At 32.0% G+C, this 24,442-nt stretch overlaps 9 protein-coding genes and 1 non-coding gene across 10 annotated transcripts, besides 6 other annotated features; 5 read left to right on the forward strand and 5 right to left on the reverse strand.

Moving 5' to 3' along the window:
• Positions 1-935: 935 nt before the first annotated feature.
• Positions 936-971: a mobile genetic element.
• A 1,176-nt stretch (positions 972-2,147) lies between these two features.
• Positions 2,148-2,185: a mobile genetic element.
• Positions 2,186-2,314: 129 nt separating this feature from the next.
• On the forward strand, positions 2,315-2,918 carry TVAGG3_0895470 (RNA binding; the record flags this gene model as incomplete). Its single annotated transcript, XM_001308575.2, has 1 exon — positions 2,335-2,889. The coding sequence occupies one exon, from the start codon at positions 2,335-2,337 to the stop codon at positions 2,887-2,889; it is 555 nt and encodes a 184-aa protein (XP_001308576.1).
• A 411-nt stretch (positions 2,919-3,329) lies between these two features.
• Positions 3,330-4,637, reverse strand: TVAGG3_0895480 (uncharacterized protein; the record flags this gene model as incomplete). The annotated part of the gene is made up of 1 exon (XM_001308576.1): positions 3,330-4,637. The coding sequence occupies one exon, from the start codon at positions 4,635-4,637 to the stop codon at positions 3,330-3,332; it is 1,308 nt and encodes a 435-aa protein (XP_001308577.1).
• Positions 4,638-5,039: 402 nt separating this feature from the next.
• On the reverse strand, positions 5,040-6,063 carry TVAGG3_0895490 (autophagy protein 6/Beclin 1 domain-containing protein; the record flags this gene model as incomplete). Its single annotated transcript, XM_001308577.1, has 1 exon — positions 5,079-6,053. One exon carries the CDS (start codon positions 6,051-6,053, stop codon positions 5,079-5,081), a length of 975 nt encoding a protein of 324 aa, XP_001308578.1.
• A 27-nt stretch (positions 6,064-6,090) lies between these two features.
• Positions 6,091-6,796, forward strand: TVAGG3_0895500 (pre-mRNA 3'-splice site binding; the record flags this gene model as incomplete). The annotated part of the gene is made up of 1 exon (XM_001308578.1): positions 6,093-6,713. One exon carries the CDS (start codon positions 6,093-6,095, stop codon positions 6,711-6,713), a length of 621 nt encoding a protein of 206 aa, XP_001308579.1.
• Positions 6,797-7,535: 739 nt separating this feature from the next.
• On the forward strand, positions 7,536-8,875 carry TVAGG3_0895510 (rescue of stalled ribosome; the record flags this gene model as incomplete). Its single annotated transcript, XM_001308579.1, has 1 exon — positions 7,601-8,863. One exon carries the CDS (start codon positions 7,601-7,603, stop codon positions 8,861-8,863), a length of 1,263 nt encoding a protein of 420 aa, XP_001308580.1.
• A 120-nt stretch (positions 8,876-8,995) lies between these two features.
• On the reverse strand, positions 8,996-9,067 carry TVAGG3_0895520. Its single transcript has one exon. It is a non-coding gene; the product is annotated as a tRNA-Asp (tRNA).
• Positions 9,068-9,103: 36 nt separating this feature from the next.
• On the reverse strand, positions 9,104-9,841 carry TVAGG3_0895530 (histone H2A; the record flags this gene model as incomplete). Its single annotated transcript, XM_001308580.2, has 1 exon — positions 9,410-9,829. The coding sequence occupies one exon, from the start codon at positions 9,827-9,829 to the stop codon at positions 9,410-9,412; it is 420 nt and encodes a 139-aa protein (XP_001308581.1).
• A 141-nt stretch (positions 9,842-9,982) lies between these two features.
• On the forward strand, positions 9,983-10,591 carry TVAGG3_0895540 (histone H2B; the record flags this gene model as incomplete). The annotated part of the gene is made up of 1 exon (XM_001308581.2): positions 9,994-10,383. The coding sequence occupies one exon, from the start codon at positions 9,994-9,996 to the stop codon at positions 10,381-10,383; it is 390 nt and encodes a 129-aa protein (XP_001308582.1).
• Positions 10,592-10,765: 174 nt separating this feature from the next.
• TVAGG3_0895550 (coiled-coil domain-containing protein 173 family) lies at positions 10,766-12,121 on the reverse strand (the record flags this gene model as incomplete). The annotated part of the gene is made up of 1 exon (XM_001308582.1): positions 10,766-12,121. The coding sequence occupies one exon, from the start codon at positions 12,119-12,121 to the stop codon at positions 10,766-10,768; it is 1,356 nt and encodes a 451-aa protein (XP_001308583.1).
• A 3,111-nt stretch (positions 12,122-15,232) lies between these two features.
• On the forward strand, positions 15,233-19,392 carry TVAGG3_0895560 (PYP-like sensor domain (PAS domain) family; the record flags this gene model as incomplete). The annotated part of the gene is made up of 1 exon (XM_001308583.1): positions 15,248-19,333. The coding sequence occupies one exon, from the start codon at positions 15,248-15,250 to the stop codon at positions 19,331-19,333; it is 4,086 nt and encodes a 1,361-aa protein (XP_001308584.1).
• Positions 19,393-20,414: 1,022 nt separating this feature from the next.
• Positions 20,415-21,252: a mobile genetic element.
• A 780-nt stretch (positions 21,253-22,032) lies between these two features.
• Positions 22,033-22,061: a mobile genetic element.
• Positions 22,062-22,330: 269 nt separating this feature from the next.
• Positions 22,331-23,784: a mobile genetic element.
• Positions 23,785-24,092: 308 nt separating this feature from the next.
• Positions 24,093-24,142: a mobile genetic element.
• The last annotated feature ends 300 nt before the right edge of the window (positions 24,143-24,442 follow it).

The raw sequence follows: 24,442 nt of genomic DNA on the forward strand, positions 1-24,442 counted from the left end.
TTATTATTTTTTTATTGCCATATCTAAAATTAATGATCTCAAGCTTTATGACAATTCTCAAATCATATACACATTAACTCCAAATTTGAAATTAATAAAGCATTTCAAAATCAAGGAAAATAACTTAAAGATCACAAGTTAGGAAAGTAAATATTGTTGAGACGTTTTAAGATACATTAAATTTCGTAGTATTTTAAACAAATTCTCTAATTTTATCGAGCTCAAAATTTTATAGAAAGAACACTCGATCAATATCGCGTAGAAAAACTTTTACGTTTGCTTACAACTAGTTTATCTGGTAAAATATCGACATTTTGAATTCTCCATAAAAATGACAATGAAATTCATTCCTTCAAATGGGAAAGCTTTCCAGAAAAATACTTGTCTGAATTGAGAATTGCGAAATGCTCCGTTAGCAGAGAAATCGATAAGATTTCTAATTGTGGTCAAATCAATAATCAGTGATATTGTAAAAGTATCAGGCAAAACGGTACGTTTATATACAGCTATAAGCAAATAGCCAACCATTATAAAGATATTTAGTACTGATCGATAGGAAATCACTAATAATCATCGAAACAAGGCTAAAATCATATACAAATCGCTTATTATCATATACATAATAAAGCAATATTATATTTTGTAACCTGAATTCTATGTATACCTGTAATTAGTGAAAACTATGACCAAATTCATTCTGTTTCATATCACATGTCATCAAAATGGTCACAAGAAATTATATCCAATTCATAATCCCATATCAATATTTTATGGAATAAACACATTATCGTCGAGATTTTTCAGAGTCATGATTTCTGTTTTACCGAAAAATAAATTTTATTATTTATCAATTTCCTTATCTAAATAATTAATTTTCTGATTTTTATTTTTTTGACACCTGATTTAAAGCAAAGTCAAAATTTAGTTGATTTTGCAATAAACAGAAATTCATCAAAAGTGACAGCTCTCAATTTTTTGACATTTGTAAATTCTAAATTGAATGAGAAAAATGAAATAATACTAAGCATAATACAATATTCTAGATTTAATTATAATTAGGAAAAAGTTAGTTTTGAGAGTACTTTTCATAGGCATATAGAATGAAATCTTCTGAAAAATAATATCACATAAACTCATATTATTTTCTAATATATAACTATTTTATATAAAAATCAAATTCAATGATCTTAAAAGCGAAGGATAAACCTCAAAATTTACGAATATAATGAGTGGGAATATAATGCTTATCTATCATAAAACCATATGAAATATTAATTTTTGCTTTACGCCTAATTTTTGACGACAATTAGCAAAAAATGTTAAATGTTAACACTCAGTCCATTTGAATATGAAAAATAAAATTGACTTTGATTAAATGTTTTTATTTATCATGCAATTCTTCTTGCGACCAAAGATTTGAATAAAATTTCAAAAAATAAGATAGCTTAAAAAATAATATACGGTAGTGTTTACTAATAGATGAATAGTATATAAATTCTATTAAAATGGATTTGATCCAAAAAAATATATAAAATTTGATCATAAATAAATCGTTTTAAATTACTTCTTCATTTAAATTATAACAATTATTTTTGGTTTTATATTTTTTTGGATCAAATCCATTTTAATAGAATTTATATACTATTCATCTATTAGTAAACACTACCGTATATTATTTTTTAAGCTATCTTATTTTTTGAAATTTTATTCAAATCTTTGGTCGCAAGAAGAATTGCATGATAAATAAAAACATTTAATCAAAGTCAATTTTATTTTTCATATTCAAATGGACTGAGTGTTAACATTTAACATTTTTTGCTAATTGTCGTCAAAAATTAGGCGTAAAGCAAAAATTAATATTTCATATGGTTTTATGATAGATAAGCATTATATTCCCACTCATTATATTCGTAAATTTTGAGGTTTATCCTTCGCTTTTAAGATCATTGAATTTGATTTTTATAGAAAATAGTTATATATTAGAAAATAATATGAGTTTATGTGATATTATTTTTCAGAAGATTTTGTGTTCTTCTTCAAAATTTTATTTTTTATTAAAAAGAATCTTTACAAAATATACATTTACTTTAATTAATATTTAAAAACGTGCTCTATCAAAAGTTCCAAAAATTCAATATTTTAGCTTTTCCGAGGTGTCACTTTTGATGAATTTCTGTTTACAACAATTTTGCAATTCCTGACCTATGCATTATACAAAATTTGATTGTTTGGTTGATTTCGGGTTTAAAAGTGAAGTGACCATAAATTTGATAGAATAAACTTCTGAATTTCTTTATGAAATCCAGCGGTTTTTCCTATCTGGCCACAAGTCTAATGTCACACACAATTTACGTGTCCAACATCGACTACACCGCAGGCACAAAGGAACTTGCTGAAGCCGTTTCAAAGTTCGGCAAGGTTCTCAATGCCCGCATCATCACAGAGAGAATTCGCGGCCAGACAGTTTCCCGTGGCATTGGCTTCGTCGAGTTCGAAACAGAGCAGGCAATGAAGGCAGCTGTTGATTCTAAGGAACAAACCCTTATCAACAACCGTGCTCTCAGAATTGCCGCCGCAAGACCAAAGCAACCAAAGGATTGCGCTTTCGTTGCCCACCTTGCTGCTGGCACAACAAAGGAAAATCTTATCGAGGCTTTCAAGGCTAACAACTCCAAGGATGCCAAGGTTATTGTTTCCAAGTCTAATCCACAAGTTATTTTCGGTTTCGTCCAATTCGCTACAGCCCAGGATTGCGAGGCTGTTGTTAAGGCACACACACCAGTAAAGATCAATGGTGCTGATGTCGTTATCCGCTTCGCACACAAGTTCTTCAACCAGAGACCAAGAAGAACAAGGAGATACTATCGTAGAGCTCCAACAGGCAAGTAAATAATTATGGCTTCGTAGATTTTTAGAAACCTAGTTTTATTTTTTGGCAGAATTTTTTCCATACGAAATTTCTGATTTTGTGTTTCATGTTTCGTTTTGATCTCGAAATCTGATTTTCCATATGAAATCAATGCATTTGGTCTTAAATCTGATATATAAATCCAAAATTTCATTTCCTGACTAATTAAAAAACCAACAGAAAAGGACAAACAAACCAAATTATATATAACTAGATCTTTTTAAAATTAATAAAACAGAGCCTGAAACTCAAAATTCATTTCATATTTTTTTGTCAAAAGAAGGATTTGACATTATACTACCTTAAGATCGTATCAACTTTTAGTTTTGTGATCAAACACTATACTTTGAAAGACAACGATCTTTCAAACAAAATAATTATTTTATTAATAATAAAAAAAGAGGAAAATTATTAAGAACAATTACTTAGAGAGAACAGTTTCAATGATTGACTGACGAATTTCAGCAACAGAAGGTATTAGTTGTGAATCAGTGAAGTCTACAGCGAATTGGTACAGAGATTTCCAGTCGGTTGTGAATGACTGCGCGATAAGAGCCAATTGCCTTACGCCAATTGTCTTTATTTGGTGGAGACATTGGATAGGATCGGTTGTTGCGAGGAATTCGAAGCCATGGTTCTGTTGCTCGGCGTTATCTGAACCAAGACCATCGAACTTCAAGGTCGGAGCTGCAAAATTGGGGAGTACATAAGAACATAATGCTAAAAACAGAGGTTTATCATCTTCTTCGATCTGGAAAATAGCGAGAATGTCATTAACTGCATTCCAGTAATTCTCTGCATCAGGCTTTTGAAGAAATGCCGAAATAAGATTGTGGCAAACAAAATTTGGATGAAAAATAAGGTCTTCAAACTTATCGGTCCTTGCTGTAAGCATCATAGAGTTCGATTCTTGGTCGTAAAATTGCTTTTGAACACTAAAAATGTTCTTCAACTGATTTCTTTGATTTTGTAATGATAATTCTGACTGATCAGCGTACAGTTGTGTCAAATCATTAAGTGTAGTGAAAAGTTCGCTGTTAAGCTGCTGTATCTCGATGATTTTTTGGGTACATAATGAACAAATCGGTCTGGCTGCGACAATTTCAGAAGTAGAGAGGTCTAGCTCTGAGAATCTGATAATAGGAATATAATTCAATGGAATGGCATCAACAGAAGTGAGGAGAGATACTAAGTTTGCCGCTGTAATTTTAAGATCTCGAACGGCAAGGGTAATAATGGTATTAATTTCTCTTTTAAGGAGCAGGGTGGAGAAATCATGCTCCTTTATGGATCTCCATGTACTCATGGCGGTTGGCATATTGATATAATTTGTAATTACAAAAGATCTTGCGGCAGAAGAAGAGGTATTATTATCAAGTTGTTTTACCAATGTCTCGTGCTTTTTGATGAGATCTATTCCTTCCATAACAAGCGCTCTTAATACATTTTGTTTGAAAGTTGAAAATTTTTCATCCATTTTTCCTGAGTTGACACGAAAATATAAATAAGGAACACAAAAAACATGTAAATTTAACCATTGAACTAATTTGCTGAATGCAGCATTCTGCTCTCCGTCCAAGATAGTTTGACTTTCGACCATTTGCATTTCTTGGAGTTCTAACATATCTGGAGAATATGTAAAAACAGGTTTTGGAGGAGGCGATGGTGCTACTGGAGCTGGAGCAGGCTGTGGCTGTTCAATATTCTTTTTTTCTTTTCTCCTAAACATTTGATTTGTCACTTTTTTGTAATATTTTTATAGAATTTGTAACCACAATTTATTACGAAAATAGACTAATTTTACATCACTCATCATTATTGCACACTTTATTAGCTTTTATTTGGATCACAATTGTTTTCGCCAATTTGAATTTCATTCGTTTGGACTTTGCACAAATTGATTAATAACTCTAATCTGTATATATCATGGTTTCACCGGAAAACATACATATTCAAGATCACTTTTAATTCATTGAAACTAGAAAATCTTTTAATAACATGTAAATTTAGATAAGTAGACATGTTTCGACTTTTAAATCAGATTTCTCTAATGATGACAGCTAGATTTATTAATCATATGGATTTTGTTTTTGAAGAAAGGTAAAAAAGCATGATTTTTAATAGGAACTAACTAAACAACTTTTATATATTAACAGATGAAACATATAACTCAGCGGAAGTGGCTTTTATATTGATAAACTTGCACAGTCTTAATATCAATTAAGAGTGCACGCATTGCTAGTGTAAAACCAACCGTATCATTTGAGTGAAGGGTGTAATCGATATCACCAATCTTTTTCTCGGCCGAAACAATCAAGTTCGGACCAATGGTTCCTTTCTTTGACAGGAAATCAAAAGCAAGCTCAAACATCTCCATCATTTTACTTAAGCATACATTGAATGGCTTATACTCTTTCCTTGATGTTGGATAATTAAATTCTAAGTTTTGGTTCTGAATATGAAAGACAATGTTCTTACTAAGAGTAATGTAAGATGTTGGCAAGCGCAATGAACTGAATAAATTCATCAAAATCCGAATAATACAATAAAGTCCATTTTGAATTTCTTCAACTGGAACTGGATACTGTTCTAGTGTGCCAACTCTCATTGAGTTTATTACACCGAAGAAGTCAGAAACTGATATTTTGTAGGCAAAGAATAGCAATGCAAAATAAGGAGACATTTTCGGTTGCTCTGTGCGTGGTACTGGCTTTTTCTCGAAGCTACCGCTTCTTTCGTCAATATCATTTTGATAAATGATGCGTGTCGGAATTTCTGGCATATCTGCATTTTGAACGTCATTCATGTAAGCTCTGCACTGATATATTTGATGAGTTGATCCATTAACTGCTGAAATTGTTTCACTAATGATTTTATCGTATTTTTCTTCGAATTTTGATAACGAGTCAATGCATTTCATGCACAATGGAAATAAACTCAATCTGTATTGGCGTGAACGCTTCATGGAATTCATAAATTGTTCATAAAATGGTAAATTTTCCATTGTTTTGAGTTTTGATTTAAATTGGTTTGGAATTGGCTTATTTATATACTTTTCCATATCTTTATACGTATCGGCTGTGATGACCACTAGTGCTCCACACTTTGTGCATTGAGTAATAATGCTATTTTCAGGAATGTTCATTCGATTTTTTCAATAAAAATTTATCAAAAAAGCGACAAGATGAGCGAAGAAAAATTATTTTGCCTTCAATTCGAAAAGACCGGAGTTTGTCTCAAAGGAGAGATGTGTAACAAACCACATAGATCAGATCCTATGTCACGTGTTCTATTATTTAAGCATTTATATCCAGATCCAGATGTATTTTTATCTTTATTGCCAGCAGGTTCAGTAACTATCAGCGACGAAGAAAAGCAACGCGCAGCTGATGCATTTTACTATGACATTTTCTTAATGTGCCAACGTTTTGGACCAGTTGAAGATATTTTAATTGCTTCAAATAAAACAGACATCATGAATGGTAATGTTTATGTAAGTTTCAAAGAAGTTGATGCTGCTCAAGCTGCATTTTTGAACTTAAACAATCAATATTACGCTGGAAGAAAAGTTGAATGCGTTTTAACACCAATATCAAGATTATCAAATGCCATATGCAATGAAACTTCATGTCCTTATGGATCTACATGCAATTACGTTCACCCATTAAAAATTTCAGAACATATTACGAAAATTTGCTTTCCACGCTCATCCAGAGTATATCCAGCTCAATTTAGGAGAGCTGGAAAAATTAAAATTGCAACAACTCCAGCTAATATTCTTAATGGTTCTTTCCAAGCCTTTTAAGCTATTTAAGAATATTAATATATGAATAAACTGTTTGTAATCTCTTTGTTTATCAAATAAAACTATTTTAAAACCAAGCGGAATAATTTTTTATATCGTTCACAGCCAACCATTATTAAACTGAAGCCTGATCAGTACATCCCAACAAAATTCCGTTGGGCAAGGCATAAACTTAAATTTGCCTTATTTTTAACCTTGTCCTCTGTGAATATCATTCAAATTGAGGACATTTGCTCAGAAAACTATACTCATTTGCTTAATTTGAAATCAGGTTTAAGTGTTTCTTTCAGAGACAACCAAGTTAATGGATAATTTTTATCTTCAATTGAAATTAGAAGCTATATATATTTTCAGCACATATGAACTTAACCATGATGTAAATTTCTAAGCAGATATCTCAATGAGCATGATTACCTATATAATTATATAAATTACTTTAAATTTTGATTTATCTTCTAAAAACTATAGTTGATAGTAGTGTATATTGTCGAAATCACATCATATATGGCGTTGCACACTTAGTGAATGATTGTGATAAAGAAAATGAGGTTGAATTGAAATCCTCCATGTAAAAAGTCTTCAAACTTCAATTGCGCTCGAGTATTTAAAATTATATTAACTTGCAAACTCTATACTATCAATGATAACATTGTTCTCCTCAGATTGAATTCAATGAATAGAGCAATTGCACAATTTTCATGTGAATTCATATTAAACATGTAATGTGGATCAATATTATCTCGACCATTTTCCAAAAAAAATTCACACCAATTCAATTTTGAAAACTTGGCAAAAGTCGAAATCTTATACCTTAGCATACCCCTAAAATATCTGTTGGGCTAAAATTTCCCTATCAAATTTTGAGAATTAAAAATTTAAGAGCCAAGATGACTTCTCCTGCCATACCCGAATGCGACTTGTGCTCCGAACCAATTAAAATCAGAGTTCTTTTGCCATGCAACCACAACAACATATGCTTGCAATGCTTTATCAGGTTTAATCGCAATTATGGTGGAAATCATTGTTATTTCTGCCAGAAACCAATTGAGCCTAGTCAAGAACCAGTCGCAGTCACAGATATGAGCCTTGACTACGAATCAGCGCGCAAATTAAAGCCAAAATTTAATTCTCAATTTAATTTATATTACACAGATGATATTGCCCTAGATGCACTTAAGCAACTATACGAATTCCAATGTCCAGAGTGTAAAATGGTCTTACAAAACATCGATTTATTCGCTTCTCACATGAAATCTCATCATATGAATGTCTGCTGCATCTGCTTCAACAGCGGACGCTATCCACCTGAGGCATGCCCAATCTTCCAACGTGCAGCCTATTACGAACATTTGAAGCAACATCCTCGCTGTATTTGCTGCAATCAAGTTTGTTTCGACGCAATGACTCTTGCCAACCATATGCGCGAGAAGCATGTTCGTTGCGAGCTTTGTGCCAAACAAAATAACGTCTTATGGTTCAATAATTCCGCAGATCTTATCGAACATAACGAAAAACAACACTTTGTGTGCCATCATCCCGAATGTTCATCAGAGAATCTCATCGCATTCCTTACACGCGGCGAATTACTCATGCATCTCCAGAAAGTTCATGGAGAAAGAGACGTCGAAATCGATATCACACGAGATTTCAACGATAACCACGTTCAGCAGCCAGATGACTCACGCGAAAGGATGATACAACTTAACAAGAAGCTCATGAACAGATTGAACGACTGTTTCAAGAATTCTCCAGAATCAATCAAGAGATTGAGAATTTACGCGAAGAAACTGATCGAAAACAAGATCGATTGCGAAGAATTCTACAAGAACTTCTCAGAAATATGCGGCGACCAGAAGAACTTAGTTTTCTGCGACATGGTCGCTTCGATGCCTGACCCGAGGAAGAGGGCAGAGCTCTTTAGAATACACAACGGAATTGCCACTCTTGAACACTCAAGACTACCTCCAAAATCGAAGTCAATTAACGCTTTGAACAAAGTTGAGAAAAAGTCGCATATTCCTACCTCCCATTCACAGGAACAGCCATCAGAAGAGCCTCCAAAGAGAGAAGAACCACCTCAACAGACAGCTGGCAATGGAGGAGGCGGAAGAAAGAAGAAAGGAAAGAAGATCGTGATTTCGATGTTTTAATTCGCTTGTCAGATATTGTTTTAATAAAAATTCATTATATTTTTCGTATTCATCCTTTTGTTTAATATCTTTTAGTCATTTTTACTAAAAGTTATTATGATTGATGTAATATGTTTAAAAAAATTAAAAAAGCTCGGTCACCGGGAATCGAACCCGGATCAAAAGAACGACAATCTTACATGATAACCATTACACTATGACCGATTCACATTATCATTTTTATTGATTAGTTGATGATTAGAAAATATGCTTTTTGTTTCCAACAAATTCTTTTATTTCTTGCATTGTTCCATCGAAAAAACTGCTTACCTTATTAGATTAAAAATTCGTCATTATTTTATCTCTAAGTAGTAATTTTCTGATTATTCAATATATTTTATCTTAAATTCTTCATTTAGCTCAATTCCACTTATTCAATATATTATATCTCGATTGCAGCCTTGAATGCTTCCTTGAACATATAAAACATATATCATTTCAACTGATCTTATTCAATTTTAAAAAAAAAAAATCAAATTACTTTGAAACCACAATAGCATAAATAATTTACTCCTGTGTCTGAGAAGCATCCTTGCCCTTCTTTGGATTGCCAAGGAGGACCTTGTGGATGTGTGGGACGACACCTGCAGAGGCGATTGTAATGTTGGAGAGGAGTTGGTTCAATTCTTCATCGTTACGAACGGCAAGCATGATGTGACGTGGGGAAATACGTGTCTTCTTGTTATCACGAGCAGCGTTACCGGCAAGTTCGAGAACTTCGACAGTAAGATACTCAAGAACAGCGGCCATGAAGACTGGAGCACCTGCACCGACACGCTCACCATAACGGCCTTCACGAAGGAATCTGTGAAGACGGCCGACAGGGAACTGAAGACCGGCACGGGATGAACGTGTCTTTGGATGCTGGCGTTCGCCATCGACGGCTGTCTTTGTTGCTGTCTTCTTAACACCTTTCTTAGCTGGCATTAGAAACTAATGAAGTGAATTTTTTTCCCGCCAAAAGTTCATGATTTTGAGAGAAATTCCCGCCAAAAAGTAATTCAATTTTTGGGGACTTATTATGGCATGCCGATTTGGCGCCAGATTCCTCTCAATTCTTGGCGGGAACTGTTTGAGTTCATTAGTTTAAGATGTCATCCAAGAAGCCAGCATCTAAGACACCAACAGAGAAGAAGCCAGCCGTCGAAGGAGTTGATGCCGCTAACGCTGCCAAGCAAGATAAGAAGCTCCGCCACAAGAAGCGTGCTGAAACATTCTCATCCTACATCTTCAAGGTTCTTAAGCAGGTCCACCCAGATATCGGTATCTCCAACAAGGCTATGATGGTCATGAACTCCTTCGTTACAGATATCTTCGAGCGTATTGCTCAGGAAGGCGCCCGCCTTGTCGATATGAACGAGCGTAACACACTCGGTTCCCGCGAAGTTCAGACAGCTGTTCGTCTTGTTCTTCCAGGCGATCTTGCTAAGCACGCCGTTTCAGAAGGTGGCAAGGCCGTCGCTAAGTTCAACGCTGAGTAAAGTATTTCATGTTCAATCCTAATTTACAAATTTTTATTATATCGGTGGAAGAGAAAATTATGTACTCAATAATTTCTGTTCATATTCAGAAATAATGTCTTTCTGAATACGTTTATGGATGACTGCATATTACTTGCGCACGCCATTAATTTATTTTAATTATTAATGATTTTGTATCTCTCCCTACTAAATTCTGTATTCAAAAGCTAAATTATAATATCATATATATACTAATACATCTTGTGATCCCTAAGTTGACTGTCTTTCTTATTGAAATTGTTATGCTCGTTTCAAGTATATTTAGATAAATTCATTGTACTCTCAGGTGTGAAAAATATAGGGTCAACTAGGAAAACATAACAAAAATTTTATTAAACATAAATTATTCATCATCTGGATTAATCTCTTTTTCTTTTTCAATAAGTTTCTTAGCATATTGCCTGGCGATTTCCATATCAACTTCAACTTTTCTGATTTCTTCGTTATATTCGAGTTTCTCTCTTTCTCTAAGAGCAGCTTCTCTTTCTCTTTTCTCTGCTGCTTGTTTCTTCTGGAATTCTGCGACTTCTATGCCACGATTCCTCTTTTGTTCAATACGCTTTATAATTAACTGCTCCTCAGCTTCATCAAAATCAGGATAAATTTTCCTCTTTTCAGCCTTCCTTTCTCTCTTTTGATTTTGAATCCTGACGGCATCAAGCATTTCCTTTCTTCTCTCTGCAGCCAATTTTTCTCTCTTTTCTGTGATGCTCCGGATGGAAGCTTCTTCTTTCTTGAGCTGTTCATCAATTTGCTTATCAAGAAAGTCATTTTGTTTCTTCTTTATCTTCATCTGGCGTTCAGCTTCCATGTCAATGAGTTTCTGACGCTCTCTAGTTGCCTGAAGTCGTTTCTCTTCCTCTTCTTTCTTCCTACGATCTTCTTCATCCATGCGTCGCTCTGCTTCTGCAAGAATCTTTTTATCTTCCTCCAGTTCGATGAGTTTCTTGCGTTTCTTGATTTCCTGGAGTGCACCGTTTTGATTCTTCCATTCTTCGGCTATTAATCTCTGTTTCTTCTTTGCTTCTTCCTCCTTGAGCTTTTCTTCGCGGGCAATGCGTTCATTTTCTATGCGTAATATTCGATCATCTTCAAGATTTTCTTCACGTTCAATTTCTTTCCTGCGAATACGATCCTCACGCTGTTGTATAATACTTTGAGCATTGAGTTGTGCTTTCCTCTTTCTTTCTGCACGAATTCTTTGCTCATTTTCAATCATTTGCTCGTATCTCTTTTGAGCTTCCATATCCTCCTTTGTCTGACGATGCATTTCCATGATCTTCTTCTTTTCCTTAAGAAGTCTTTGTTCATGCCGCTCTTCCAAGCATTCGGCGAGTAATAATTGGGAATTAACTGCTCTGACTTCTGGAGAATTCTGAAATGCTAGTTTCTTAGCAGCAGCAAGTTGCGCTTCCTTTTGTAATTTACGATATTTTGCATCTTGTTCATCGATTTCTCTTTTTCTTTCTTCCTCGCGTTCTTTTTCTTTTTGTAATCTTGCTAGTCTATCTCTTCTACTAGAAGCAATTGTATTATTCCAGTTAGATACAAGTTCTTTTGTTTTCTGATGTGCTAATTCTCTCTGTCTCTTTAATTCTTCTTCCTCATTATCAGCTCTTCCAAGAGCAATCTTTCTAACAGTAGCCAATTGTCTAGGAGTAAGAATAGAATAATCTCTGGCAGGGATTCTTGTGCACATGAGATTTTGTGTACGTTTATTATGTAAAAATATGAAAACCGTTACTCTGTCTGGATCTCACAATGATTATCCCTGAATCATATCCAAATACAAAAAAGAAAAAGACCAACTAGAAGTAGAGCGATTTCAGCGATAGCTCAATAAGTTTTGGCTTTATTTTTTATTAATTGAAAGCAGTTTCAAGTAAATAGCATAAACTCCTTAGCTATTACATTTCAAATTGATATGTATTGACTTGTATTCGTCATTCAATTATGCTATTTTTTAAAAAACTCGATCAAAAATTATAGATTATAGATTTGGAATTTTATAAAAAAATCATTGTGACAATGGGAATGGTAATAGAAAATTTTGAATAAATTATATTATTCTTGATATATATGTAATTTGAGTTAACTTCATATATAATTTCAAAACTATCACTTTGTTTACCTGTTTCTCAATCATTAAGGAATGTAGATAACTTAATCATAGAACAATCAAAGAAACTCAACTTTGAGTAATGAAATGGCTTTCCTGTGAGAATAATAATGGAATTTGAACATTGGCCTGAACTAATTTTTAATGATACACCACATCTTCTCCAATGCCTTTCACCTCGTTTTGGTCCAGAATACGGTTTGAATACCTGTGATGACAAATGTGGATAATTTTGAATAAAAAATATTAAAAATTTCAGGACATACAAGAAATACATATGGATTTCTTTTAAACTATATCGAAGAACTTTGTTTTTTAATGTTCGATGCACATTCGATATTTCGAAATTTTAAGTCTGGCAAGTTTTGATAATTTGGTTAATGATAAATGGGAATTAGATTGTATATAATCATATGCTATGAGTAACCTCGAGAACAATGAATCTGGAGAAAGACATCAGAATATTTGATAAGCTTTCTTATTTTTCATCAGAAAAAGTTGAGTGATTAAAATAATTATATCTTTGCATACTTTTTCAATACTCGATTTTTAAAATCTATTTAAAAATGGAGCTTATATTGAAATAATGCAGAGATAACAAATTTTCACAGACTATTTCAGAGAATTGAGCTCCCGCTCAATTCTCTGAAAAGTCTGAGAAAATATGTATAATTCATTTGATATAAATGAAGTTTTGTATGCTTATTCAAAAAACAGTAAATGTGTATTCAAAAATTGAATTATGAAAATCTCCCGTTTATATATCATATTATCAGTGTCATTATCTAATACTTTTTCGAGTAAAAATAGAATATGTATAAAAAACGAATCTGTTAGAAAATATTGAATATCACAGAAAAATTGAAAAGTGACATTATTTACGTAAGAGGTTTAATAATATGAACCTCGAATCAACAAGAGTTATAATTGCTATATTTAATGCTAGAAAATGTCTATTAGCTTTGGGAATAGCACCTTTAACGATTTAAGGATCAATGTTTCAATCGATGAGTTTGCTCACTATTCATCAAAGTTTATTGACATCGATGGATGCAGCATTAGACTTTCAAAACATGATTCTATATTATGTGTCAAAGACTCCTTTTTCCACGAATGCACTAGCAAAACCTTGTCTGGCGCTATTCATTATGAGGGAAATAGTGCCGCAACCATAATTAGAGCATGTGGTCAAAAATGCTCAACCAGTTCAAAATATGAAGATCCAAAATATTCACATTTTTGTAGATTATTTTCCGAAAATAATAATTCATTCTTTAAAGCTTCAGAGTCAACAATAGTTGATTGTGGTAATACAATTACTGGGTTGGGTCAATTTCAAATGTATGGAACATCTCACCAAAATTTTGACTCTATAAACATCTCAAATTCCAAAGCATATTCTGATGCAGCTACTGTAAATCGTGAAGCGCTAGTTTCTGATGTAAAATTTTTGAATTATCATACGAATTATGCAGACCGATCGGCTATTACGAAGTTATGGAGATTTTCGTTATTCTAATGTTGTTAACAATTCACAAAAATCAACATCCCCATTGCATGGATTGATTTATGCCTTTAATAACACACATATGAATGTTATTCACTGCTGTATTGTTGATAATAATGAAAACTGTAACACATTAATACGACAAAGTGCTACAATGGATGTTATTGATTGCTACATTAATCCGATGAAAGTGAATGAAAATAGAGCCCCAAACACAATGTCAATGTCAAACAATACTATCTTTAATTATATTTATCAGCTAAACTGTTCGGTTCAATATACAGAAGCCCTATTTTATCAGGCAGACTATGCATATTGTATTCCTTGCTTTAACTTTGCTTATTCTCAGTAAAATATATAATAAATAATCACTTGTTTCACAAAATCAATCTTACAAAGATCTAAAGAATATATAAATAAGAAATACTGTCTATATTACATATGATATAATCTTCAATTGAAGTATAACTTCAAGTAGTTCTTCGAACTATATCGAAAGAATGTTATGTTTGTTGTGACATGTAAATATATTAATAACTATGGTCCAGATCTCTAAGAGATAAAATTAGCCCACAGGAAGATAGACAGTTTGGATAGGAATAATAGTCGTTATAATATGGATCTTTCCGAATGTAGCAGTTACTCCCGCGGATTATTATCTTTCGAAGGTAATCTGAATTATTTTTCAGTAAATAGATGCAATTATGCTTATTAATTGAAAGAATAACTTGCAAAAATTATAACAATAGTGTTTAATGAATATTTAATGAATATTTTAGGATAAAAATTTGAATGTAATTAAAATATTCATTAAACACAATATCCATTTATTTACCTTATTAGGATAAAAGTGCTAATATGATTCATTCAATTCTTTTGATTATAGAGGAAAAATAAACATGAAACAGGAAGGTTATTTCAAATTCCGAAGTAGTATTATCATTATTTGCTTATTAGGTCAAATGCTCCTTAGTTTTGATAAATAAATAAAGGAATCCTTTGAAAGCTTGAATGTTTCATGCGCCTGTATAAATTCTCTCAAATTTAAAAACATTTTGAATATCCTTTCAAAAATCTGTACCTGAATAAAATAGAAATAGATGGCTCAATGGTTTAAACGAATTTTATCTAATTCAAAAATCTTTCACAAAATTTTCTTGGTGAGAAAAAAAATTTTTTTTAGAAGAATTTTTGATTTCATGGAGGATTCCTCGGAAAATGAGGGCATCCTCCAAGGAGATATTCTAAATAAGCAATTCGCGGAAATTCAGTTTATAAAGCCGAAGCATCTCACAGAAAAAGAAGAATTATTATTTAGAAATGCTCAAGCGACTTTACGCCTAGCATCTTCATATTATTACATAGAAAAATTCTTCTCTGTATTAAGATTCTTCGAGCAAGTCTACATTGTTTCTTTACTCAGCATTGTCAGTGCAAAAAACGTTGGAATCTCGACTCTTTATCAAAAATTGATTTGCTTCTTTTTCCAACAACCACAAGATGAGCCAAACCTCTTGCTCTGTGTAATAATTACTTGTCTTTCGATCTATTGTTTATTTTTCTTTTTATTTGGATTGTATTCAGCGAAAAAGCATTTTTCACTCAGCCGACCTCTAATGCTTGCAGTTTACATATTCTCTGTTGAAATAACAGACTTTTCTTTATTAATTTTAGTTTCTCAAACAGCAAACTTATTCGCTCAGATCATCCTCGGTGGCTACTCCTACTACATGATTCAATTCGTTGCTCAGATTATAGTCATTGCTCTTAATGTTTACATAAATAATTTAAATCACGAAACAGTCTTCAATTCTCAATTTTATTTGGCTGGATCTGGAGCCTCGTTATCATCGCCAGCAACATTCTCGAACTCTTTATTAATTATCATTTTCCTTGTAACATTTGGAATCAAAATTAATCCGGCGAAACTATACTTTGGCGCATTTTCAGCTTTGTACATCGCATACGGCTTGTATTTCATGACCAAAGGATTCTGTTCCAGCTACATTCATAACAGTGCAAACGCTTATGTCGCATCTTACGGATTTACGTTCATAGTTGCTGGAATTTTCAGTATCCTTCACAGCGCTGATAAAAATTCGAGCCCAGATCTTTATATTTATTCACTTTTGGTGATTTGGATTATTGTTTATTATTTTATACGTTGGATACTTTCTTTGGTGTCAAAGCGTTTAGCGAACAAACTCCAAGAGTGCGATAATGATTTTGATAAGCTCCGAATTAGATCCGTCTGGCATCTTGTTCATTATTTCAGATCTGGCTTTTCTTCTGGCATCGCATCAGCCATCAATGGCCAACTTCTCGATTGGGCCATCCAAAAGTTCAATATTCAAGATTTGGAGCCATTAATGATCAGATTTGCCACTTTATTCAAAAATCCACCATTATACATGTCATTCCTTGATGCTAACTTCAGAAACTATCCTCATTTGCGTCCGGATGCCTTCGTTATCTATGAATATGATTTGATAAATGATATGAGGTCTGTTTCAGAGCTTAAAGCAGAATACCAAGAAGCAATCATCAATATAACCCAGAAGATCTCCTCATTTTCACAAATAGAGCTTCTTTACGCCAAAAATGTGACAAATAAGCTAATGACCAACTTTTATCTGATCCAATCCTTACATCACACGAGGTCTCTGATCTATTCGTTTGTGAATGAAATAAAAGCGAGATTTCCGAACAATATCCAAGTCCTCAAGCTTTGCGCTCTCTACGAAACATTCGTCACCAAGGACAAGTCTAATGTTGATCTACTCAAAAAGAACATTGCCCAGTTAGAAAACGATCCAACGAATTATTGTGACATTTTATTTACGATTCCTCTCACTCTTTTCCCACATGCCCAGCGCAATATTGTCCAACAAAACGAATGCGAGCTCAAATCCTTCAGCGAAGAAGAGTCTGCCGCTGTCGGAGAAGATCAACAAAAGAAATCTCACCATTTGACTCACAAATACAAACCATACAACTCCAGATATTACATAGCTTATGTACTTATGTTCATTGCTGGTATCTGTGTCGTAATTATCTACATTGCTAATTTTATAACGGCGAAAAAGCAAATGGAGGAAAACGACGTCTTCACTTATCTCCAGCAAGCTTATATAGAGTTCACTTCTTACTTCTTCCTGAAGATGACGACCGTAATTCCTGTTTCCATGGGATTATTCCCGAATTCGGAGTCAGAGTGCATTTGTAACATCTCGGAAGAATTCCATCATGTTCGCGGCCAATACGCGTATATGGTATTATCAGAGCCATTCCAAACTGATAGTTGTTTGAACGATTATTTCTCATCGTCGACTTTCATGATCGACGCTCCAGTTTTTGATAACAACTACAGGGTATCGATGCCATTCCATATATTCATCGATAAAATCTATAATATCATCCTAACAATATTTCCAGAAGCAGATGGAGCAAAAGTAGACGATAAATGGATCAAGTATATTGTGAACACATTCTCTGTACTTGCATACCAGATTGCTCAAGGAAAAGCTACTGTAACAACAGAATTAAGTAATGAATACTTAACATGTCATGAAAAAGTAGCCAAACAGAGGGTTCTTTCGATATATATACCGTTCTTTATCACGATGTTCTTAGTCATTGTCTATTTGCTCGTTCATATCATGTGGACTCGACATATTTTCCAAATCTTCTCAGATGATACCTCGAAATCAAACCTCCTTGTTGCATATCTCAGGAAATACTTCAAGACGCCATCAAAATACCTGTTTTCGATCGCAATTTACGTTATTATCATTATCGCCCTAATAATTGGTTCATTTTTCGTAGAGAACCAATTATATAAGGCTTCGAAGAACGCTTTCTACGATCTGGTTAACAACACAATCTCCGATACGCGATCAATTTTTTACTCATTCAATGCCATAAATTCTTTTCAACTTTACAACTACACAAATTATACAAGTTACTTAACCCAAGAAAATCTGACTCAATATGTGAAAAGGACATTAGAATTCTTCGGAGAAACTGGTTCTTCTGATAATATCCGCACAACAAGGACAGAATTGCAAGTTTCGTTATTAGAGCTTGCATTAATCCAATATTCATCAGATGAAGCGTTGTATACCTCTAATACAACCAATGAAATGCTCAGGCATATCTTTGAAGACCTAACTTTGCCTACAATTCTCAATATCAGTCGAGAAAATAATATTGAGCGACAAGAGACATCAACAAGGTATTTAGTCATGCACGCACAGATTGGAGAGATCTTCTATTTATCAGTCTTGTGTCTTTTCTGGATTTTCTTCATAAAAGTACTTGATTTTATGGAATTGACCAGCGAAATCAAAGAACTCATGAAGATTGTTGTAGAATTCAGCACAAACACCGCAATAAGAACTCTCAAGCAGTCCAAATACAAGACTTCCGCTCAATTTATCATTGATACAATTTCTTCCCCGATTGCGTTGATCACAACAGACAATCTGATCATCACAGTCAATTCCAGTTGGTGCGCCTTCTTCGAGAAACCGGAAGCCTCCTTCATCGGCATGAACATCGACGAATTTTTCCCTCAAATCAACGAAAAAATGAAAATCGCCGATGTCAATCCTTTCTACAAAATCGTGATGCTGATGGAGCAACTTGAAGAGCGCAAAGTGACCCACGAACTGGAGCAACTGAAAGAGACAATCATCAGCTACAGATGCGACATCGGGCCGAAGAGATTCGCAAACTGGAGAAATGGTTGTCACGAGATAGATTTCGTTGCTGTTTTGAGTTGTTCCGTTTACGCTGTTACGGAAAATGATGATGACGCAATGATAGAGACGAACCAAATGATCATGGAGATGCTGGACCAACATCTAAGACTCCTCGGCGATTTCGATATCATCAAATCTTCCGCGAGACAGATAACAATAATTTTCGGTGTCAACAAGAGATTGCAGCCTTTCCAATTAGTTGCACAAGCTGTGACATTGGCGATTGACTTCTCTCTTTGCATTGTATCAAATGAATACGAGGGAATAACTATAACTCCTACGTGTGTTGTTACGTGCGGAAACGCAATTTTCGGAATGAATGAAGAAAGACTCGGAACAATTGATATTTCGGGTTCCGCAATTTGCGAAGTGATGCCTTTGACTCAGTACGCGCTCCAGGGAACTGTGACTGTATCTAGTAAAGTTGTAGAGATGTTGGAAAGTAATGGAATAAGACATGGATTTAAGAAATTGATTGATGATGCTTATCAGCTCAAAGTTGACCCTAATTTGTTAATTTAGATGAAATAATAATTTGTTTTTTTAATGTATTTATATATAATATAAACATTCTTTTTTTTATTTATTATTTAATACATTATTTGTCTTTACCCGATAAATTGTTTTGAGAACAGAAATCTTAATGTGATAGAGCTATATCTCAGAGAAATAAAAAAAATCATTCAAAGAATTTTATATTCTTATAATTTTTCTAGTGTCTGGAGTTTTAAAAATAAGTTTTGTTTGTGGTTAAAAATAAAAACAAGTAAATCTTTATTTCACACTTCGATCTTAAAATAAGTTTGAATATTAGCTTTAATTTGATACCGAATTATAATTCTGCAGATAAACACAAATATGTTTAGCAAGTTGAATGCATTTGATTGAGTATTTTGAATCAAAATGCATGGCAATCCTTAATATTTTTGAAGATTTACGATGTAATCATTTCCGAAATAAAACATTTGTTTTAATGATAGTTATGTCATATATGTGATGATATTCATTAAGTGATACTGAACATAATCATCTCAATATTTAAATATTTTGAAAATTTCAGTTGGCTCATAGTTTTTTTATATGGAAATTGGCTTACATGATGATAATTTGAATAATTCTGTGTGTTTCAGGTATGAACTTTTGATTTATGATGATTATATAAAACAAAATTAATTTGGTAGATAGATATTAATAAGAATAATGGTTGTCACCAAATATTTCCAGCAGAATATATATATTTTGAAATAAAACACTTAATTAATTGTTATTGTCAACTTGAAATTTTCCTGAATTGATTAAAAAGAGAAATAATTGATTGGAATCAATAAAGCAATAAAATGGCAGCATACATTTTAATGTAGTGAAGGAATATAATTGGTGCAAAAATGTGACATAACCAAATGATGATTCAGTTATCAATATAGCTTGTTATCGATCGAACAGTAATGAGTATATAAAGATTGAAATTCTACGACATTTGAATGCATGAATTTTCAAAACTAAAGAATTGAATATTATCAATTTCAACGTAGAATAAATTTTAAATATGTATATATGCTTAATTAATATGAAAAGATGATTAAGATTTAATTGAAATGTCTTGTTATAGACCGAAAATAGATTTTTTCGGTTTTCTCTTCAAATAATTGAAAGAATGATACTATTATAGGTTTATTATATTATATAGCATATAATCATGCTATAGCCGAAAATTATAAGTTTTGAGAAGATTGAATATAACACAAATAAATTTGAATGTAAGTTAAATTGCTTGTTGTTTTTAATAGCTATTTAATGAGAAATCCAATATTGCAAAATTCAAATTGAATGATTGAAAGAACAGAAAAAGTCATTCTTTTCAATTTCGAATATGTTTCATTGTATTTATAATTATATGGCAAATAAGATATTTAAACTTGATTTTTGAAGGAAAATTCACAAAATTGAATAAATTCAAATAATTTTTATTCAAAAATAAACTAGTTATTTGAGTTTAATACTAATTATCTATTCAAACTACAAAGTTTGTAATTTAAAGTATTTTGTGAGATCAGATTGAATTAATTCAAGGTTCTTTTCAATTAATATTAATGACCATATTACGCATTTTCGAACATTCTAAACCAAATATATAAAAATGGGAGACGAATGTTAAATTTTCTAGACATAAAGAAGTTGTTTACCGAGTTTTAGCTCTTATCTCTAACAAAAAATTAATTTTTAAAAAAAAGACCGAATACGTTTCACAGCGAGAAAAAAATAAAAGGCAAGATAGAATTTTCTAGACATAAAGAAGTTGTTTACCGAGTTTTAGCTCTTATCTCTAACAAAAAATTAATTTTTTAAAAAAAGACCGAATACGTTTCACAGCGAGAAAAAAATAAAAGGCAAGATAGAATTTTCTAGACATAAAGAAGTTGTTTACCGAGTTTTAGCTCTTATCTCTAACAAAAAATTAATTTTTAAAAAAAAGACCGAATACGTTTCACAGCGAGAAAAAAATAAAAGGCAAGATAGAATTTTCTAGACATAAAGAAGTTGTTTACCGAGTTTTAGCTCTTATCTCTAACAAAAAATTAATTTTTAAAAAAAAGACCGAATACGTTTCACAGCGAGAAAAAAATAAAACTGTACTGTCATAAGACGAAATGGTGGAAGTGAGGTGAAGTCAAAAAGTGACATATATTTGGCCGGCTAAATTCCCATTTAGTTTACATGTCAAAATTACAATAAATTAATTATTTTGCTTAGCAATTAGCTATGTATTAAAACTAAAATTATTACTATTCAATTCTTTACATTCAAATATTAAACAATTCAAATTTAATAACAAAGATATTACAATAAATAAAAAATGATTAAAAATGTCCCTGAAAATTTTCTGAAAGCTATCTCGTGTTTAGGTCTCAATTTTTTTTAGAAATAGAAAAAGATTGGATTTAACTTTCAAACATTATATATAGTTTTGTATATGGAAGCCTTTAAATACAAGTTAATGATATGGAGTTGTATTGCGAGGAAGAGGGAATCAAAGAAATTGACGAAGTTCCAGAATTTTATTCAACAATTCTTAATCAATTAACAAAAACTATACCGAAACTTATCTTACCATCCAAATCAAATCACATTACATACGGAATAAACATTTAATCTTTTACCATTAAAATTATATTTATACGTTATTTAATTTTTTTACGTCTAAGTTGAATAGGATAATAGCCGAAGATATAAAGTAACTATAGTTTACAAGCTAAGGAACAAATCAGCATTGAAACTAAAAAATGCTGAAATATTATAATAAATTGAAGAAATACTGTGATAGAATACCTAGTTATACTAGATACTATTATAATATGAATTCATTTGTATTGAATATCGATAATAAAAAATCGATGAAATATTAAAATGAGAATAAATTAATAATGAGATTATAAATTAGAATTATTTCTCTTTTATTTAAAATAAAAACTTAGTTCTATTTAAATTCGATAAAGAACTACGAAAAAGTTGTATTATACGGAGTGTGGGACAAACTATCCAGTGTCACTTTTTATTAACCTTATTTTAAAAAATTAATAAAATAATAATAAAAAATTATTTGAATCTTTTACATTAATTGTTTCTTTTTTAAAAGTACCTTTAAAGTACAATAAACAAGATTTGAATCTATTGATCCTTGTTGCAAACTTGAATATATTGCTTCAAGTATTTTTGAGAGTAGCCCATGCTAGCTTTTATCTCTTCTTGGATACCAAACTGGAGGAGCTCCATAGTGTTGAATATCACGGGCTCCATACAACAAATTGAATAAGGTATTTCAAAATTTGAAGGAAATGGTCCATCATTGAATGTAGTGGCCGGGAATTGAATGACATACAGATAGTTTGAGGAAATTTGTTATAAATTATAATATAATTGAAGAATTAATTATCAAAACAAGTCTAAGAGCCATTTGTCAGATTTTCCCGAAATGCAAGGTTAAGATTTTAGCAGCGACTAACTTTGAGTGTACATATATAATTGTTATACTGAGTACTTTCTATCTGTGTTACTTATTTGAGTCTAAGAGCCATTTGTCAGATTTTCCCGAAATGCAAGGTTAAGATTTTAGCAGCGACTAACTTTGAGTGTACATATATAATTGTTATACTGAGTACTTTCTATCTGTGTTACTTATTTGAGTCTAAGAGCCATTTGTCAGATTTTCCCGAAATGCAAGGTTAAGATTTTAGCAGCGACTAACTTTGAGTGTACATATATAATTGTTATACTGAGTACTTTCTATCTGTGTTACTTATTTGAGTCTAAGAGCCATTTGTCAGATTTTCCCGAAATGCAAGGTTAAGATTTTAGCAGCGACTAACTTTGAGTGTACATATATAATTGTTATACTGAGTACTTTCTATCTGTGTTACTTATTTGAGTCTAAGAGCCATTTGTCAGATTTTCCCGAAATGCAAGGTTAAGATTTTAGCAGCGACTAACTTTGAGTGTACATATATAATTGTTATACTGAGTACTTTCTATCTGTGTTACTTATTTGAGTCTAAGAGCCATTTGTCAGATTTTCCCGAAATGCAAGGTTAAGATTTTAGCAGCGACTAACTTTGAGTGTACATATATAATTGTTATACTGAGTACTTTCTATCTGTGTTACTTATTTGAGTCTAAGAGCCATTTGTCAGATTTTCCCGAAATGCAAGGTTAAGATTTTAGCAGCGACTAACTTTGAGTGTACATATATAATTGTTATACTGAGTACTTTCTATCTGTGTTACTTATTTGAGTCTAAGAGTCATTTCTACCATAGAACTAGATATTGTCTCTCATTAAATATATATAACTGTAAACTGCTTAATTCATTTATCTATTTAGATAAAATTATATTTATATAAGATTTCATGTTATTATTTCATCTTTATTATTTTTCTTATTCCTTTGAAAAGTGACACTGGATAGTTTGTCCCTTTCTCTATTATACGTATGATGTTGCCCGATGTTTGGTAACACTATTGTAGAATATAAGCATATATGATAGAAAAGCAATATGCTTAATATCGAGTAATTCTAATTTTTTACGAAATTATTCAAATACGTTATTTTTTAAAATGAAAAGATAAGCATACCATTATGCAGTAGTTTGCGCACATATACTATGCTGATGAAAGTTGGTCTCTAATTCGAAACTTGAGTCTGTCAAATTGACGTTCCATCTTATTTTAATCGATATTCAATACAAATGAATTCATATTATAATAGTATCTAGTATAACTAGGTATTCTATCACAGTATTTCTTCAATTTATTATAATATTTCAGCATTTTTTAGTTTCAATGCTGATTTGTTCCTTAGCTTGTAAACTATAGTTACTTTATATCTTCGGCTATTATCCTATTCAACTTAGACGTAAAAAAATTAAATAACGTATAAATATAATTTTAATGGTAAAAGATTAAATGTTTATTCCGTATGTAATGTGATTTGATTTGGATGGTAAGATAAGTTTCGGTATAGTTTTTGTTAATTGATTAAGAATTGTTGAATAAAATTCTGGAACTTCGTCAATTTCTTTGATTCCTTCTTGAAGCGTTGAAATTTCTTATTGACTCTCTTTTTATAATTTTTGAAAGA

The sequence above is a fragment of the Trichomonas vaginalis genome, chromosome VI, assembly GCF_026262505.1.
Source record: "Trichomonas vaginalis G3 chromosome VI, whole genome shotgun sequence".
Taxonomy (NCBI): domain Eukaryota; phylum Parabasalia; order Trichomonadida; family Trichomonadidae; genus Trichomonas; species Trichomonas vaginalis.